Genomic DNA, 20,116 nt, shown 5'->3' with positions numbered 1-20,116 from the left:
CGTATATGACGGAAAAGGAAAATATATATTTAAAGCCTTTCGCACATGAAACACCCTGGGCTTTGGCAGAACCTTGAGGTAGTTTAATTAGGCTACCAGGTCCCAGGGCTGATCTGGATCTTTACCACAATCGGAAAGATGCACACTAGTGTTGTCAGATCAGTGTTGATGCTTACCAAAAGTGCATTTGAAACCGCTTATAAAAGCATAGTAACAGATTGTTTATTGCTCTGTACTAATAATAAATGATTAAGAACAGCATTTGATATTTTAGTAGGAATGCTGGATTTAGTCGCAGTGGAAATCAATCCTTTATTGAATTGGATTTATTTCTATGGATATGCACGTTTGTAAAGTATCATCACAAAGATTCTTCACTCGGTCTACAGCTTGTGGGCGGGAAGCGTTGTGTTTGTTTCTAGTTTTTAATCTATTTATAGAGTCAATTCTTAGAAATACGAAGCGAAAGACAAATCAAGCATTAAGCACAAGACCTTCAAGAAAACTAACAACACGAAGTCTGGAAATAACAATGTTTCATTCAAAACTTCAAGTATTTCAAGAATATGGGGTGAGACCAATCTAATTGTATTTAAGCTTATTTTTGTGAATATCCTACAATTGAACCGCTCCGGGTTATTATGAAGCCCTTGGCTAGTTTTTAACCTGGGCGTTGGTGGGCGGGCCTAATATAATGCTTCATAGTGGAGCGTTGGAGACGGTTAGTTTAGGTCCGGCATCATTGGCTCATGCCGTGGCGGAGTGGCGTGATGAGCATGCGATGAGGATTACTGAGCTTCCCCTCTCTGATGAACCATTGCATGAGAGAACCATAGATCTAGTCTAGCAGTGATAGTATCACACTTGTTGCTCCTTTTTTAAAGAGCCGCGTCGTGGTACGCTTACGTTTAAGCACTGGCGTTGGGTGCGATACTGGCGGGTTTTGCCGCAAATCACTCTTATTTTTCACTTGAAGGTGTCAACAAAAAAAAAAATCAGATTGACCGCCCACGGATGCTGCTCTATTATTACCAGATCAGCTGCAATTACACAGAGAACCAACAGACGATGTTTGGGACTAACATTCATCCTCAATGTGTAAGAACTGGAGATCTAATATTTAGCAATACCAGCACCGGCCGTGTCCGAATGCAGGTCAACTAGGGAATGGGAAGGAATGTGTTGACGTGGTACTCGCTGTGAAGGAAACCGAGAAATCCTCTGCGCTTCCACGAGAAATCACTGGGATGTTGGATGTGGAAAGGTTGCACGCACACGCAGGGATCGTTTTTTGGTAGAGTGATTATAGTACACAAACACACACACACGCGCGCGCACTCATCCAATTTCTATTTTTAGATCAGGACCCACACTGTGGTAAGCGATGCGATCGGTGTTAAAGAAGAATTTGTTTTCATTAAAATCTAGTGGGTATAGAATAAGGCAAAGTGAAAAATTGCAAGAAAGGGGACGGGCCTGGGATTGAACTCCCGACCTTCTGCTCAGTAAGCAGAAACGGTAACCACTGAGCTACCGAGCCTCGTCTTTTCACTTGAAGGTGTCACCTGCGACGAACTGACATATAATAAGTAGGGTATACGTCCCTAACCTCGGTCTAATATGCAGCCATAGATTACGTTTTTAATCATAACTCATCAATTAATTTACCTGCAAACGATATTCTACTGCTAAATGGTATGCTTAGATATGCTTATCATGTCGTTTGCTATCAGGAACCGCAAAAAGTTGAAAAACTTACTTTTTTTAAGACAAAAACTCACCAGGGAAATGTATGTAATATCGGTCTATTGTCCCCAAATTGGGTCTATTTATGGATGCAACTTCGTCCTATCCTGTTTGATTCTCAAAAAAAACGCTCTTGGTAACGTTTTCTTATGTATTTTTTTTTATCACTATCACTGTTAACTTAATACTCTTCATTCCTCAAAACATTTCTTAGAGAAAATTTTACGAAAACTACATTAAATCACTCAAGTTAAAAATTAAAAATTAAAAATTTCGCTTATCGTCTTTCGACCGCAGAATATCTAAATCAAAACATTGTGATGTTCATTATACAGATTTGGCAGAAAAAATCTCCCTTCCTGTTCGTTCCTTATCATCCAAATGCAAACCACATTGTTGACGTTACTCTTATTGCTATATGCTGTCAAATGAATTTCATGGGCCAAAGTTAGGAACATAGAAAAGAAATGTGTCCCTAAAGTTGGGTCCATGATTTACTTGTGAAAACGTTGTTAAACAATTAAAATAAACATAAAATATTCAAACAGTAACTGTGAGTTTTACGTCTAGTGTGTATTATCAGGTAATTCCATTCAATAAATGCCGTAATCAGGCCATTTGATGATCGTCAGTGCAACCTTCCCATCTTAACCTTAGAAGTCATGGCGGCTAAAAACTCCGAACAGAGTGATATTCTCAACCAGTTTTATTACTTACGAGAGCTGAAAATGTATTGAAATGTTGTGATATAAATTGATTTGTGTGTGGTACACATTTATCAATCATCAGTGATCAATATTTTCCTTATTTTTTGTGCAATATTCCTTAATTAATTATTTATTTGCGTGATAGGCCGAATGAAAGGACTAGACCCACATTACATACCGTAACCCTATAGGTCAAAGTCAAAAACAACTTGAAACACGTTAAATTTTGGATAGCATGCACAAGTGCAGGTACTTAATAAAGCATGGGTTATGGTTGATTGGGTGGATCAGAGATTTCAATTATTTATTAAATTAGGCTAATGAGATATCATACTCATCAAACGAAAATTTAGACAGCCTAATGACATTAAGTAGATTGAAAAAGGAGTTAGGATGCGGGGGTCCGCTTAGGGACGCAACTAGCCTTTTCATATATTGGCTGTTTATTTTGATGGTTGCTTTAAAATATCAATTTGGTATTTATGTGAGAGGATGAATCAGTGGGAGGTGGATTTAAGGTTTCTTTACATTTTGCAGCACAAATCTAGTACTAGGTGTCATTTCCTCAAAACCCCCCGATAACCGACCTCTTCATCCCTTCCTTTTCCCATGGCGTTCAAGTGGTTCGCATAGACTATTCAGCCATTACCCTTCCTTTATCCTCGGCTTTGGATTGACTTGCGCTCCCATTGCCTCACCAAACGCTGCAAAATGAAAATGAAAAAGCCTTTCGCACATGAAACACTGGAATACCGCAAGAAATATGTTTAACTTATCGTCCATCAACATGTTTATCTAAAAACAGTATCGAAAACGTGGCTTACAGGATATTCAATAAATTGAAAAAGCGTTGACTGAGTGTCGGTGAAAGGAATTAAAATTTAGGCTTCGTTTCAACTCGAAAATTGACGTTAGTATCATTGAAAGGAGTGAGCAAAGCAAAGACGAGAAAATTAACATCCAGCCTTCCGTTTTTCGTTTTCATATTCGTTTCGCACTGATTTGCTAGCCAGGGCGTTAAAGAAATGATGTGTTACACCCGTTCCATGAAATAAAACAAAACTCGAGTTCCTTTAACAGCTTCGAAAATGTAGGTCACGATATAAAAAAATGTCATCACTAAACACTTTTTTTTAACAGAATATTTATATCCAGGCAATTTTTGAGGGCTGTACCGGGAAATCCAGAAAAGTACGAGATTTTTAAATTTATAAATCATTGGCCACAGACTATATTACCTGACTGCTATTATAAAAGACCAGCTCGTGTTCATCCTTGATTCAGTTTCTATTCACAATCCTAAATTAATCTTACCGTCCGGCCATTTTGTACAGAGATGCCGCTGTTCCGTTGGTAAGAAATATAATGATTTTTTTCCATACAGTTTTACCTGTTTTACTACCAGTCCCCAGAGAGCCAAAAAAATCAAATTTGAGAGAGAAAATTCTCTCTCACGAGCTCAATCTCTCAACATGCCATGTATTTTGATGACATTCGAATTGTGATTTCCCTTTCACAGATTACTAAATAGAGTACCTGTCGCTACAAAACATGTCTGGTACCTCTATATATGCATTTAGTTTAACATTTTTTTTTTAATTCGTTTATTTTTCCAGGCTCATTTGCTGTAGCTTTGCGGAGCCGATATTCATTGTTTAGATAACAAAATTACTTAAAACTAACGTTAGTAAAGCGGGTGCCGATTACTCGCGGCTATCTCGAGGTTAGGGGTAACAAATTGTAACAAATGGATGGCAGGGTAGGGATTGTGAACACAAGGTTTGGAGAGCAATGTGCTCTTGATCTCGAACTAGGCGACACTCTGATGAAAAAGACAAACATGGGGGTATACCAATGGGCAACTAACAACTTGGGAGAACACAAGATGACACTAACTACTAAATCCTCAAATCTATCCGTTTTAAAAACACATAAATTAAATTCAAAAAGTCGAGGTCTCAGCTCGCCAAGACATCTCTAAAGGTTATCGCGGGTTGTTTTCCTCGGGCCCTGAGGGATATGGATAACTCAGATCTGGCAACACGGTGTAAGGTGGACGACAAAACAACGTGCTCGATATCGTGGTAACCACTGCCACACGCACATAAATTGCTGCCTGAGAGCCCAATTCGATAGAAATGCGAGTCTAACGAGCAGTGATTGGACATAAGCCTTGATATAACGCGTATAAAGTCGCGGCTCATGTCCAACCCTTTGAACCATGGTTTGATCGACACCTGTGGGAGAATAGAATGTAACCATCTTCCCAATTCACCATCATTCCATTTTTGTTGCCAACTGATGAGGACTTGCTGACGAGCAATGGAGAAAAATGCGTTGAAGGCGATTTGTCGCTCAAAAATATCGCCTTCCATAGCGCCCACCTTAGCCAATGAGTCCGCTTTCTCATTACCCGGAATTGAGCAATGAGATGGGACCCAAGCTAAGCTGATAGTATAGGAGCAGTTAGATAAAGCACTCAGTTTAAATCGTATTTCAGGCAGGAAATACGAGGAGTGCTTCATCGGCCTCATTTAACGAATAGCCTCCAATGAGCTAAGACTATCCGTAAAAATGAAATAATGGTCAGAAGGTAGTGAGGCAATTCGCTCTACTGCGTAAAATATAGCTGCAAGTTCCGCAACGTATACGGAGCATGGTTTCTGTAGTTTATAGGAGGCGCTATGACATTGATTAAATACACCAAATCCAGTGGAAGCATTTATGGTTGACCCATCTGTGAAAAATCTTTTATCGTTACTTACATGGTGGTACTTGATTGCAAAAATTGAGGGAACAACCATCGACCGATGGTGATCTGGTATTCCATGGATTTCTTGCATCATGGTCAGATCAAAATTTACAGAGGAACTATAGAAGGCTTGAAAGCAATCACGATTGGAGATTAATGAAGAAGGACCAACCTCCAGCGTCATGTACTCATAGTACAAACTCATGAATCTTGTTTGAGGATTTCGGTCGAGCAGCTTCTCAAAGTGTTCTATTACCAAAGGATTCAATACTTCACAACGGATGAGAAACCGGAAAGACAGCTCAGCGAAACGATCTGTCAGTGGGAGAACACCCGCGAGAGTTTAACATTTGAAGTCCCTCCTTTTTTACAAATTATGCACAAAAGATACTTTTTGCCTCTCGGCAGGAAATTCTGTGAGGGGTGAGCTATTTTATGCGCAGAATTTGTAAAAAAGGAGGTACTTCGAATATTAATTTAAATGCATTTATAGGCAGAGGTACCAGACATGTTTTGCAATGCGCTGTCCTCTGTGAACAATTATCGTAAAACAGATTATGAGTATTTTTCGATTGATGTCACCGCAGACAACAGCAGTGACATCTAATGGAGCATGAATGCAGAAGCTTGACAAAATGATTAATTCATACACTTACAACGGGTACAATTAATATAAAGCAAAACATAACAGTGATTAATGTTTTGCTTTTTGTAGTGGCCATTTCTATGTATGTTCCAGATCTTACGGAAAGCAATAGTTTTGCCATTTAATAGCTTTACTTGGTCTCACAATGTTCTTTAGCGCTCAAATTTGGTCAATCGATGCTCTGAAGCATGATGAATCCTCATGCATAAAGCCCTCAAGGACTGAAGGCGTCATTTATACTATTCCAATTATTATTTCATGTTATTATTTTACGAGCATATCAGGAACACAAATGTGGTTTAAACTGTGTGTATACTCAATTTGTTTATTTCACCTGTGACATGTCACTTTCTCATAATTTACTTTTTTTTTGTCTCACTCCTCACATTTCAAATCGAATCCAACTTCCAAGAGAGTACTTATTTTTATCATAAACTTCCTTACATTTTAATCTACATATCACACTTACTCACTTTTCTCATCTGACACCACACTATTTACATTTCATTACTCACATTTCATATCAAACTAATTCGTATCTCATTTATTGATTTTGTTCATTTCACCGTTCCCTCCTCACATCTTTCAAGTCACATCTCACTCATCTTTTATTCAGAGCATTTTAATCTACATCTCACTGTTCACTTTCTCACTTTTCACATCTTACTCTTCATACCGCACTTAATAATGTTTTGCTTACTCACTATTCTCATTTCACTGCTCACATCATACATCCCTCTACTCACTTTTCACATGATACAGCTCACTCTTTCATTTCTCAGCTATTAACTTTCCACTCATCATATATCATCTCTCATATCACACTTCTGACACATCACTTGACACTCATATCCCATTTAGGTGCCCTTATTCACTTTCCTTAGAGTGGAAAACCAAGAAAATTGGGGCTACGGACAAATTCGCGTTAACGTATTAGATTTTAAATATTAAATAGACACCGGCCCCACCAAACAACAATGTTCATTAACATTTATTTGATGCACAGTAGGGTGGGTCAAGTATACTTGGCGGATCAAAACCCTCGACTTCCCACAGCTCTTTCGACTCGTTGTCCCCACAGCTCTTTCAACTCGTTGTCCCCAGCAGTCTTGTAAGCGGTCACGGTAGTCGACACATTTTCTGTGATAAATAATTGACTGCCTTTGCCTCCGACACTTGCAAAACAAGCTATCATAGTACAGTACCAAACTAAAATGTCGTATGACAGGCTCTGTCATACGACACCGTCGCCGAAGACCGTCACGAATGTATGTATTTTAGTTTTTCTCATAATTAGGGCTGATGATGGTGTGTCCTAGTAATAATATTTCTGATCAGAAATGGTTTGATTTACACCAAATTGAGGAATTACAACGAAATTACACATGTCATATGATAGCTATTTTGATAATTTTCTTTTAGCTCGAATGTTATTCTACCGCTCGTGTTGTGTGAGTGAGACGACGGTAGAGCATGAGTGTTCGAATACAAACAGACTGTTGCGCACGACAACGGAGCGAGTGTAGTAAAAAACGTCAACTGTTTCAACCCCTGGTCCCCAGCAACTGTGTACAATTTTAAAAGAATTCGGCTAAGATCTGGGTTTGTGAGAGAACTTTAAAGTTTGCATGGGAAATGGAACAAAACTATTGATTTACATGTCAAAAATTAAAGATTTGTTCAATTTTAACAAAACCACGTACTTGGATTGCAAAAACTACGCATAACAACTTTGGCGAAGATTGCAAATGGATTCGGCTTCTGTGCAAAAAATGTTTAGCCTCTTGCTCCGCGGTCTCAGGTTTAGTAAAAACTGAGCGATTTTTAAACTTTGACAAGCTATTGAACATTTTTGATCCGTTTCCCATATATTTTCCCATACAAAGCTCTCCCGTAAATCCAGATCGCAAGCAAATTCGTTTGAATTTGACACAGTTGTTGGGGTCCTCAATACAAATTGATAGAGCTGTGAGGAGCAGGGGTGTGAATACTCGATAATCACCAAGGAATCACCGAGGGCTAATCACACGGAAGCACGTCTTACCGTCTCAGAAGCTGCAAGTGGACTGTGCAGAGACTATGGCGGTACCAACGATGCCTGGTCGAGTGCTAAGTCGCTGTGGACGGAAATCACTCACACATTCATATTCATCTAGCTAAGAGGCGAACAGGGCGATGCGCTGGATGATTTCGCCCGAGTTTAGCACATGTTACACTACAGTATTTATGCACCACACAAGGGGGTTGTTAAGTTGACCCACCCTAATGAACAGTATACTGACCTGATACTTAGAACATTCATGTTTTCCATGGTACTGTCATGGAATGTTAACTGTTGAACAACAGAATCCTGTAGCGCTGATTATTAACAATATGGATTTGAAGTTCCTTTAGGGGTGTTGTTTTCAATTAAAGCGCCTCTTTGAATAGTGCCTTTCTTACGGTTAGGAAGCTCGTGGCATTTGAACCTTCGGTGTGCTCATATCTCATATCTACAGAGATAAGTTAATAGACACGAAGTTTGCTAGACGGTTGATAGTTATACAGATCTGCGAGCTGCATCTTGTCCCCCAGTTGAAACGGTACGTGTACCTCTTAGCGGAAGTGAATATTCACTGTAATTATTTTTGAGAGGCATTGTGTAGTACCGAAAACTACTAGATTAGAAATAATCTCAGCAATTATTCTCATCCGGCTACTTTCATACATGCTTCAACTTACTCCGGTGTACCTTATATTAGACTTACTAATGAAGTTTACTAAACTTTTCTTCAGGACGCTGATTCTAAGGCCATTTGAATTGGTCTTATTTGAACTCGCATTAATCGTTACAATTTGGTGCAACCTTTGTTCTAGAATTTCCTTTAATATTATTCGATGAGTTATAAGTCCTTGGGACTGTCGTTGAACTATTCAACTTATCCGAGTTTGATCGACTAAAAATCCTATGAAATAAATCTACTGCATTGGCATATGAGGTTATTATTACAATAAGAAAGTTTAAGGTAGTACGGTCTTCGTAAAATAATAGATGTTCGATCACGTAACGAATAACAGCCACAAGCTGTTTGCCGTTTGAGGCATCAATATTGGAAGGCGCCACCCTCAGATACACACACACACAAACACGTTCAATGATAGAGAAGTGACTTGTTTACACTGGCTGGAAGCAGAATTAACATGTTTATTTAGATGATGTACTACAACCGCGGAGCAGCAAGAATCTACCAAGAACACTCGAACAACTGTTTATGCAAATAGACTGTCAAACAGAATGGGGTCATGAGTTAGATGATGATGATAATGATGATGATGATGATGGTGATGGTTTAGTTAGTTGTTTGCTGAGCAGTTGAGTAAACTAAACACCCAATCCCTTTCGTATTGAATGCCTGATGCGTATATATCGAATGTTGGACCATTGGCAATTCCACCGTGTTTAATAGTTAATTTGGGACTTCATTAAACAATCATCAACCAGCGAACGGTTTCTAACGTCGACCCAGTGGATGATTGATTATGACATAAAGCGAGATAAAGCCATTCAACCCTACCAGCAGAGATTTTATCCACTTCACTCAGTTCGTACTGCTCTTTTTCTTTTAGTTAAATTTTTAGTTCGGAACTACTTGAACAAGCAATCTAGAACGATAAACTTATTTCAAAATGGATCCTTCATTACACCTCAAGTGTACTTCCCTGTTTCCGGATACAGTATCAAATGAAGTGGAAAATGAAGATTCACCACTAGTAGTGCTGCTTGCTCATTTCAAATCAAAGGAAAAGGGTTATCACATGATACTACCCACCCCCTTCAGGTGGGAGGCTCTGAAAGGCTTCAGGTGAAAAGCTGTCTTCCCGTCCGGGCGTCTGCTCGAATGAGAAATGGATCTATCAGCCAGTTACTTTCTTGGCATCCCAAGCCTTTCCTTAAACGACATGTTGTGTGAATCCGTCCGTACCTACCCTTTCTTGTTGCGAAGGAGATTATACCTATACCGAAGACGAACGAACGTAGTAGATTGGACAGTTTGCGGCCGGAGGCTTGATTTGGTAGCCATCGGCTGACAGAATATAGTGTGTTTTTGTGACCATACACACGAACACACACAAACACCCACAAAGCGAACATAAGGTTAATTGAAATGAAGCTGTCCGCAGAGTTTCGGTTTGGTGCGGGTCTAATCTTAATTGAAAATATCATCAGCCTGCAAGGTTGATGGCAGGACAGAATTGGAAGTTTGCGAAAAGGATTCAATCTCTGTGTGTGTGTGCGTGTATGATATTGCGGTGAAAATATTCTCGGAGAGCTGAACCGTTAAGAAGTGATTCGGTTAATGTAGCATCAATGTTAATTCAAGTTAGTCAGTAATTGGTATTTCTTAACGAGTCATTCCTTCTTGACTGTAATGTCTGCAAGCATTGTCTTCATGCTTTTTTTTTTGGCTCTTACGTGTTCAGCGGAATGTTCCTTGAGCACAGCGAAATTTTTAATTGAGCGCTTTCAAATTCTGTACTTATTGACAATTCCCAGGAATAAGGTCTTTATTGTATATGTAATGATATTGTGTTATTTGTTTAGTCCCACCTTACATTAGAATAATTATATACCTTATTACGTTGTTTTCCTAATTCAATTCAATTGTGACAACATATACATAGGACATCCAAAAATAACTTTCGGCACAAAATTTGAAGAACATTTAGCCAACATTGCTAATATTCACTAAGCTCAGATTGATCTCAAAATCATTTGCTGGGTAAGCAAATACCCAAATACGGTCACCACTAGGCCATCGGGTTGCTTAAATAAAAAAAAATACCACATCGACGTACGATCGTTCAAGCCTGGGACTCGTTCAAGTATCACGATAGGAATCAACTTTTACAAATTTTAATGTATATGTGCCTTAAAGCTTGTTACTTTTTATTTAATTTATTTAATAGTTACATCGCTTTCAAATAAATTTGAAAAAAATAAAAATAAAAATGTAGAGGACAAAACCCTTTTTATATTTAAATTGTTTTGTTCGAAAAATGCATATGAGCAGCGATTTATTTATATTGGAACCAATGTTCCAACTTGATGCCAATACACATATAAGATTCCTCAGAAAACTAATTCTTTAAATTTCATACCAATTTATACTGATATTTTTTTTTTTTCATCAAAAATATTCATCATTTAAAATGTCTCATGCTTGATATTCTTTCAACTAGTATTTCCATTTCCTCACTGGTTTTGACAACCCAGAAATCGAGAAACAGCTGATGGCTCATCCCGGTAATTCCTGAGGATTGATACATAATTTTACCTATTATGTGACCAAACGTCGTTAATTTTCTTAACTTTCTGAAGATTTATTAACCTTCCCTTGGAAGTTTCTTCTAACTTTCCCCAGTATATTTCTCCCATCTTATACCGTTAGTTATTTACCGTTTCCTCGCGGAATGTTATTTCGACTTTTCTCGGAAGATTCTACTCCGGAATATTGTGCTATCGTTGCCTAGAAGATTTTACCGATTTTCACCGGAAATTTCATTCGACAGCCCCCAAAAATCTTTTACTTTCAGAATTGTTTCCCCAACAATTTCCAAACCTACGACTAGATAACTCCCTTCAGATAAATACTTGAGTGCAGTACAATCGATACAACTGTTTCCACACATCGTAGGTACATGAGCCAATCGGCAATCATCCCTTTTTGTCAGTGGTAGCAACAGGGGGGTTACCCCTCTCCATCCTTCTTCAACAGGGGAGTTTGGTAAAGAGAGATGATCAACCGGATTCGCACCTTCCTCAAAGTGGTCATTGCTCGCTTTCTACTCTATATATAAAACTTTTACTCTGCCGTACTCTAACTGAACTACCCGCTGTACACTTTCATCTCGTCATCTATCGTAAAGCTATGTCCATTTAGAATCCGAAATAATAAAATCATCTGTATCTCGGTAACGGATTGACGTTGAAAAAAGATTGATACATCAAAACAAAGGTAATTCACTGTACTTTTAGGAAAAAATATCAATACAAATCATTTCTCTTCGTTTCTAATTAAAATTCACACTTCCTTCTTTATTCCTCCCATCAAACGCTGCACACCTCTGGAGTCAGCTTCTTGGCACATTTGTTCCACATTTTGGTCATCTGAATCGCGTCCCGAGTCGTTTTTCCACTTTTCTTAAGCTTCCTCTTCATTATTGCCCAAAATCTCTCGATGGGCCGGAACTGCGCGCAGTTGGGTGGATTTATGTTTTTTATCGATTAAATCTACGTTATTATCGCGGTACCACTGGATGACTTCCGGCTGTAGTGGCAACTCGCCAAATCTAGTCAAAACTTCACGGGACCTTTATGGGCTTTAATGAAAGGTAGTACACGGGTTTTGAGGCATTCTTCCTTGTACATCTTCGAGTCCATCGTCTTATTCGTCACGAACACTTTAATTTTTTGCTCCACAGCTGCATATCTCTTGCCAAATCATCAGTTTTTTGGCAAATTTGGCCATAAAAGCAAATTTAAACTTCGCAGGAACATCTCCTCGTGCCATCGCCATGTAGAATTTTTGGCCAGGAAGCTGTCCGAAATCCATTTTGATGTAGGTTTCATCATCGATGAGCAGGCATCCTTGGTACTTCGTCAAAACCTGCTGGTAAAATTTCCTAGCTCGAGTTTTGGTGACGAAACTTTGCTTTAACGTTCTGTTTGGTTGCTTGCTGGCTCGATAAGAACGATATCCTGCTCGCAAACGAATTCTTCGAACGGTACTGCGAGCAGCAGCGTATTTGTGTGCGATTTCATTATCTGATAGTCCAGGGTTTGTTCTGACGGTTCTCAACACCTTCTGGTTCAGCTTGCGGTCTTATGTTCCACTACGACGCTTACCTTGAGGTACTCGATCCACGCTCTTTCGCTCCCTGAAACGTTTGAGCACATCATACACGGTTGATTTGGCGATTTTCAACGTTTTTGCGATTTTTATTGCGGACCACGTTGGATTATCAACGGGAGTGTGCAGAATTTTTTCTCTCCTCTCGGCTTACATTTGGAATAATTTTTGACTCACTGCACGAAACACCGTGAAATTCATACCACAGAAAGTGGGCGCCTAGGTAAACAAACCGCTGTAAAATAAGTCTTGCAGCGGTCACTTTCCGTGTCACTGCAACAAAATAAGTGATTCCGGATTCTAACTGGACAGTAAAGCCGTTGGTCCCCGGTTCATGAGTTGATGGGTCGATAGAGGTAGGGTTCAGGTGTGGGAGCTGCCTCCCTAACGTGGGTAGCATTGGTGCTCAGCACAGAAAACAAGATCGACGGAAAACAAATCAAGGCAAAAAAAAGCAATACAAACAAAATAATTAAAAGTTCTCTGTCCCAAAAATCTTCTGGCTTCCACTGACTTTCTTCAGAAGTTTCGTTCAACCCAGCGTCTTCAGGAAGTTTCTTCCATCTACACCAGGAAGTTCATTTAAGCTTCTACCGGAAATATCTATCGAATTCTCTTAGAAGTTTTTTCGTCTTCCTGTGGAAGTTTCCCCGTGAGATTCTACTGACGTTTTTTTTCCGACTTCTAATCGAAGGTTTTTACAAGCATCTTCTAGATTCCCCTGGAAATGGCTACTCCCAGAATATTCTTTCGATTTCCGAAACCTCTGGATGTGTTTGAAAGTTTGCGGGCAGCCTTTTTGTAGAAATTTCTTCAAACTTTTTTCCAGAAGAGCTTCTTTCGAAATTTGTTCGGCTTCCGTCAGAGGCTAATTCAAACATTCCCCGTAAAGGTCGTTCCTAAAAGGTTAAATTATCGCCTTGAAAAACGGCAAAAATTTAAAATAATTAAAATAGAGAATATCTATAAATGCCGATTTTTAAAAACCTTTGATACGGACAAGCTTGAAAACCATATGGCAAAGGCTGTGCTAGAGCCTGTACAAGCTACTGTTTAGCACCTTTACCATAAGGATTTCAATATATATGAAGCAGTCTTAAACTATATTAATCACCGATCGATTTTCCACTTGCTGCAATTACGGCCTCCACACGCTTCCGGAATGCACGGCAGGTTCTTATAATGTAGTCTGGATCCATTTCTCTCCAGGTACGGGTCAATGTTTGTCTGAGGCCTGCTGTACTCGGGTGGCGTTTAGAACAGGCCTTGGCCTTCATGACGCGTCATATTGAGTAATCCAGCGGATTAAGACTGGAGCTGGATGGCGGCCACATATCCTTCACCCAGAACGGAAGATGTTCCTGCAACCACTTCTGAGTGTGATTCGAGGTGTGGCACGGAGCCCCATCTTGTTGAAATACACCATTTGGCTTCGGACCGTACTGTTCTTTGATCCACGGAAGAACATACTTACTTAAAATCCCGATGTAGACCTCCGTGTTGACCTTGTCGCCTTCTGGCATGAACACCGGATCCATTTTTTTTTTTGTCATCGGAAGCCACAATCCAGGATGCTTGGTCCGACACACGTTCTTGTGCTCGTCGGCCACGTCTTTTACCGGAAGAGAACTAATATCTCCAAGCTCCCGTCGGTGAACAGGATTACCGGATTTTTTCGCTTAAGGAAGTTCAAGATTGTCTTGCATCGTTCGACTCGTAGCTCGCGGATGCGATTGGTAATCATGTGAGTTTTTTTTCCGTGCCCTCGACTTCGCCCCGCAATCTTCTTTACAATCTTCCGTGCCGTAAAGTCACTGATCCCGTGTTCCTTTGCCATTTTCCTTATTGAACGCACTGGATTCATCCCTATCTTCCTTTTAATAGCAGACGACCTGTGGCCACCTTCGCGGATAGTTGTTCTTTCTTTTCTCGGTCTAAAACCCTTTTGACGGTCCACCGTGACACTCCCACGGCGATTGAAATGTCTTTTTGCGACATTTGCGCGTGGGACAAATCACGAATACGCTGCCACTTTGTCATGATGCAACTGTCAAACTAAGTAAATCATTTTCTTTTATACACAGCCTACTACGGTATGAGCTATAGGTTACGTGCATGCAAAGAAAACCAAGAAATTGTATGCACAGGTGAAACGGGAACCTTATTTGTACGATGGTGCAAACATTATCACGCATACGGTAAGTGAGTTCGACAACTCTTGATGTACATGTACACTAGAGTGCATAATTTTGAAAAAAAAAGTGATGAATTTCTGATGGGTCACCCTCCAGTTCAATTCATAGACCCAAAATATGTGCAAAAAATGGTTAAGATTGATGAAGGCTTAGAGGTCACACAAATGATTTGAAATTTTTATGGGACTATGGAAGAATTTCAAAAATCACTTAAAAGCCGACTAAAAGTAAATTGGTACGCCCCTCGCGCGCCGCTAGCACGCCTCTAGTGTTGGGAATCGAAGATCTTTGACAGCAGTTTTTTTACACTTTTATAGAGAACAACTGGTGCAATTTTATCAAACGCAATTTTATCAGAACGTCAAATGGAACTCGAAAGAAGAAAAAAATTGTACACAAACACCTGGAAAACTCGAAGCGTTCCGGTTCCAAGCTGGCTAAAGTGCTGAAGATCCCAAAAGCAACAGTTTGTCGAGTGCTCAAAATCTACAAGGGAACCCTGACTGTGGAAAGGAATCAGCGGACCTACGAAAAAACGAACCAGGGATCGTCAGATGCGCAGCCAGGTGTTGAGGTGCGTTTAAGCCAACCCAGGTCTTTCGATTCAAGATGTAGCCAAAAGGTACAACGCCAACTTTCAAACGGTGCGGCGCATCCTTGCCAGGGAAGGATACAAACATCCGAACTGACACATGAAGCAGAATTCCGCAAGGAAGCCTGTTGGGCCCTTTGCTTTACAGCATCTACACATCTGACATTCCTCCCCTCGTAGATGGTTGCGTGTTCTTTCTGTTCGCAGGTGATGCCGCAATAACTGTCAAGGGTAGGATGCCTCGTGAAATAACAAACAAGCTCCAACGAAGCCTTCACGCCTTTGCTGATTATGCCACCACGTGAAAAAATCAAAACCAATACCTCCAAAACACAATCATGTTCCTCCATCGGCAATCACCCAAACTAAAATCGGCTCCCTCTTGTACTGTAATCGTGGATGGCACAAGGGTTGAGTGGTCTGCCGAAGTAACCTATCTCGGGATGTTTTTTGACAAAAAGCTCCTATTCCGATCGCATGTGGAGAAAACCGTAGTCAAGTATTCCGCCTTGGTTAGGTGTCTGTATCCGCTGATTTGCCGACGATCCCGCCTCTCAAGGGTGAACAAACTGGTTGTCTACAAACAAATTATAGCACCTGCAATCCTCAACGCAGCTCCGGTGTGCACAGACTCACAGGAACAAAATCCAGGTCGCTCAGAACAGAGTGCTTAGAATGATCCTTGATCGTCCCTTTGACACAGGAATTTCAGACCTTCACCAAGAGGCGAACGTTCCAAAAATAGATTTCAAAATTGATGACATTAAGACTAGGTTTGTGCAGAAATGCTATACATCAGAACATGCCTTGATAAGCAATTTGCATATAGTAGGCAGGTGTATATAGTAGTTATAGGTTAGTTGTAGTTGTAAATAGCAGTTTTAAGTAGTCTGCTTTTTCAAATTTAACAAACCAATCCCACCAAGATGGTCATTCTCTAAAAAGGCCTGATAGTACTGAACAATCCTGTTGAGGGGGGAGTACACTTTGATTTTTCAAAAAAATGCATTTTTTGTTTGGCTTAAAATGTTCCTTGGGATGTATACTTTAATTTATAAAAGACTCCAAGTCCGCCAGAATATTCCATACCGCTTTACGAAGCGATTACCTTAAACATGTACCGGCGCGCTGAGAGAGCAATTTTCTCTCGGGGTTTTTCAAACTGGCGTGAGAAATAACTCTAACCAGTTATCATCAAATTTGGATATCGCCTAGGTTTTCTTGTTCAGAATTAAATTCTGCTTAGGAATACGTATCCACATTTTCGATTTTGTCAAAAATGGATTTTTAATCCACGACTTTGTAAGCATTTTTAGGGTGAAAAAATGGACTTTTTTTTTCCTAAGGCCACAACTTTTGAAAAAATTAATTAAAAAAAAAATCGGAATACGTATTTATAACCCAAATTTCATTACTAATCAGGATTTTTATTCGATTTATGTTCCAGGATCACATGGAAAGGAGTATTTTCTCACGCCGTTTTCCGACTTCCGCGCGAGGACGCCCGCGCGACCTGGTGCACCGGCCACGGGGAGACGCCAATCGAGTTCAAAAAATACAAATTGTAGTTCGAAGGATGACTTATAAATGGGTTATAACATATTTGCCCTCCCTGAGTGTTTTATTGCTTAAAAAAATTAACGAAAATGCCTTAATTTTTGGACGTTCAAAGTGTACTACCCCCTTAAGCCAGATTCTAACGTAGGATTACGTCTATAATTTCTACCTATATGGGGGTACACTTTGTGAAAACAGAAAATGGAACATGTAACAAAATTATGAAAGATTTTGAACGTCAATAACTCAGCTGGCCCTGGACCAATTTCAATAATTTTATCGCCATTCGATCTCTGTTAAATTTAAGAGTTTATCATTTTTCAAAATGCCACTATTTAAAATTGCATGAATGTGCAACTGTTGCTTTGATATTTAAAAGTATCACCGATTGCCTACGAAAAGCGATTTCCCTAACACAGATTTCAAAGTTGAATTCTATCCGGTCCCACCAAACGGTGTTTATTCAATAACCGCGTGATGAGTGGTGGTGTTCTCCAGTACACACGAAAGGCTCCTCGCAAGCAGCTAGCTACCAAGACTGGCCTCAACTGTTGATCGGATTCAGTTCCAATCACCGTGTGTGGTGGTGTCGGCATCAGCTGCAGCAGCAGCAATGCTTTCGTCGCGTGGCGTTGAACATTGTTCTCCAGTACACAAAAAAGGCTGCCTGCTAGCAGTGCAGCCCACATGAGCATCCATAGAAGGAGGAAGAAGCCGCACCGCTATTGATCGCAATCAGTAGCTCTTCGTGAGTTGCTGTGGGCCCTCTATGTGAAGCGCGTCATACTAAAGAGTATAAAAAGAGAGAACCCCGCTCAAATTCCTATTCCTACACAAAACACAAGCTCCTACTGCAGTTAACAAAAAATATTTATTATATAAGACCACGTAGTCCTACGTCACCCATAGTGTTGTTCCTTGTAGTTTTTTTCTCTAAATTAAATATATGCACTACAAAATATGGCTGATCTCAAATTGCCGATAATAGAACAGCTGGTTAAGACGCAGTTTAAATGGAAAGGCTGCTCAAAAAAAAAAAGAGGCTGCCGAAAATAGTCACACTCACCTGAGAAGTTTGGCGCGCTGTAAACACGCTTTCAAACAGTTTTGCACAATTATGCCGATTGGAATGGATATAGAAACAAGCAGCAGATAAATTTAAACAAATAAACACGTAATTTGTGGGCGTTACATTGAGAAAATGCTAATAGAAGCATGGACACTGCTTAGATTGACGAAAATATGTAAATTCCCCTATATAGAATATTCCTGAATAGAAAATAGTTGAGTTTCTATGCAAAAAGATGCTTGTATTAATGTTAGAATTCATGTTACTGAATTTACTTTAGCATTTTTTTGAAACTCGTTTGGCAACATTCGCCTATGATTGCTACTAGGATACAAAATGGGATGAATATTTAGCTGATTAGATAGTGAAAGTTGTTTTAGTTAGTGAACACATAAAGTGCTGTATTCTTTATGGAAGTGATTGAAATAGGCTGAGATTTATATTTATTGTGATGATAGTGTGTTGTAGCCGAATAAAATGCAATGATTTTCCTTAGCATTTTTATACCGGAGAAAATGAAATACTGCTTAAATAAAAGGTGAGTTCATCAAGATAATTTGTCAGAACATGCTTTGAAATACTCATTTTTGATATATTTAAGCAAGATGTTTCCGCGGCAGACTCAAATACCGTGCCAGACTAAACGAAACGATACGTCACCTCTGTTTTCTGGAACGCCTGTGCCGTGGATATCCTGCACACCGGGATCGGTAACAGAAGTGGAACAGATCTCAACCACGCAGCAGAAACGGAACTCAACTGACAAAATGAGACTGCCTTTCTGGTACGGACAGATGCAACCACTGGCCTAAGCCAACACGCCTTTCAGCGTGATGCGGAAATGCGCGTTGTAAAGTCTACCCAGCTAACTCACTCAGGGCGGGTCTAACGATCGCGGGGCCAAACTCAAAAGACTCTCAAACCAAACAGTTAGATAGAGTTAAAAATAGGTAACTAGGGTTTTCGCAAGATGAAATCGACTTGTATTCACTGGCCTTGCCGTACATCTTTCTAGGTTACACATGTGTGGTTTTGAGTTAGAGGATTAGTAGTGTGTACATGTAAAGGTTTCTCGTTAATCTAATGTTCTAATCTGACCTTGGTACGCAACCTCAGTTGCTTACTGCTGACGATGGACGGCTACTCGGTGAACAATGGTGTTGTCGGTCGCTGATGGAGTACGGCTATATGGCCGATAGACGTAGACGCTGCCGAGCTTGCTTTCGGCCGGAGGACCGATCGACTGGAACGCCCGCGGCCTCGCTCGCGAGTTTGCTTCCGGATGGCTGATCGGTGAATAGTGGCTAGAACGCCCACTGTGCGACTAGAGTGCGTTCGGGTGACTGATCGGTGAGAATGCCCACAACCTTGCTGCCGAGGCTACGTTCGAACGGATGGCTTATTTACTGCCTATAGCTAGTGCACCCACTGCGCGTCTGTAACGCGACCAAATTTTCGATCGCAGGAAATGCCCGCCGTTTTACCGTCAAATTGGCTTTCAGCCGGATGGCCGTTCGATGAACGATAGCGTCGGTTGCCGATAACCCAGCGAATCCAAACACATAAAGGAACCAACGATACAGACAAAACGGTTGCTACGACTACCATGACAAACTTGCTCTGTAACATAGCTCGATCCGAGTGGTAGAAGGATAATGATATATTGCTTGCCTGCTTTGATACAATATACACGGATGAGGACATAGCTTGATATGAATCGAGAAAAGACATAACAAAAAAAATCCCATTAACACACGTGTATCATCTTCGGCTCTACTTCGTGAAGCAGCTTGCCAACAATTTGCTCGTTTCCTTCTACCGCCCCAAGTGAGTTGTGTCGCACGGGCTGCTTGTCATGAAAAAGAAGGAAGAAGATTATATCATTATTGCTTTGCACTTCTGGCATAGCGTTATTATTCGGTTAGTTGATCGCTTGTCATTTTGTCATTTGGAGATATTTTT

The 20,116-nt window shown here is 40.2% G+C and overlaps 1 protein-coding gene across 1 annotated transcript in view; it reads left to right on the top strand.

The window, feature by feature from the left end:
* LOC135714008 (MORN repeat-containing protein 3-like) overlaps positions 1 to 19,444 on the top strand; it is a 69,589-nt gene extending 50,145 nt beyond the window's left edge. Inside the window, exon 4 of the mRNA XM_065237265.1 lies at positions 19,271 to 19,444. Coding sequence (XP_065093337.1) covers positions 19,271 to 19,444 — 174 coding nt within the window. The remainder of the gene's footprint in view (positions 1 to 19,270) is intronic.
* Positions 19,445 to 20,116: the final 672 nt, after the last annotated feature.

The sequence above is a fragment of the Ochlerotatus camptorhynchus genome, unplaced genomic scaffold (genome assembly GCF_037179485.1).
Source record: "Ochlerotatus camptorhynchus isolate MF236.1 unplaced genomic scaffold, CSIRO-AGI_Acam_v1.1 ptg000598l, whole genome shotgun sequence".
NCBI classification, from domain to species: Eukaryota; Metazoa; Arthropoda; class Insecta; order Diptera; family Culicidae; genus Ochlerotatus; species Ochlerotatus camptorhynchus.
This window is presented reverse-complemented; position numbering and strand designations above follow the sequence as displayed.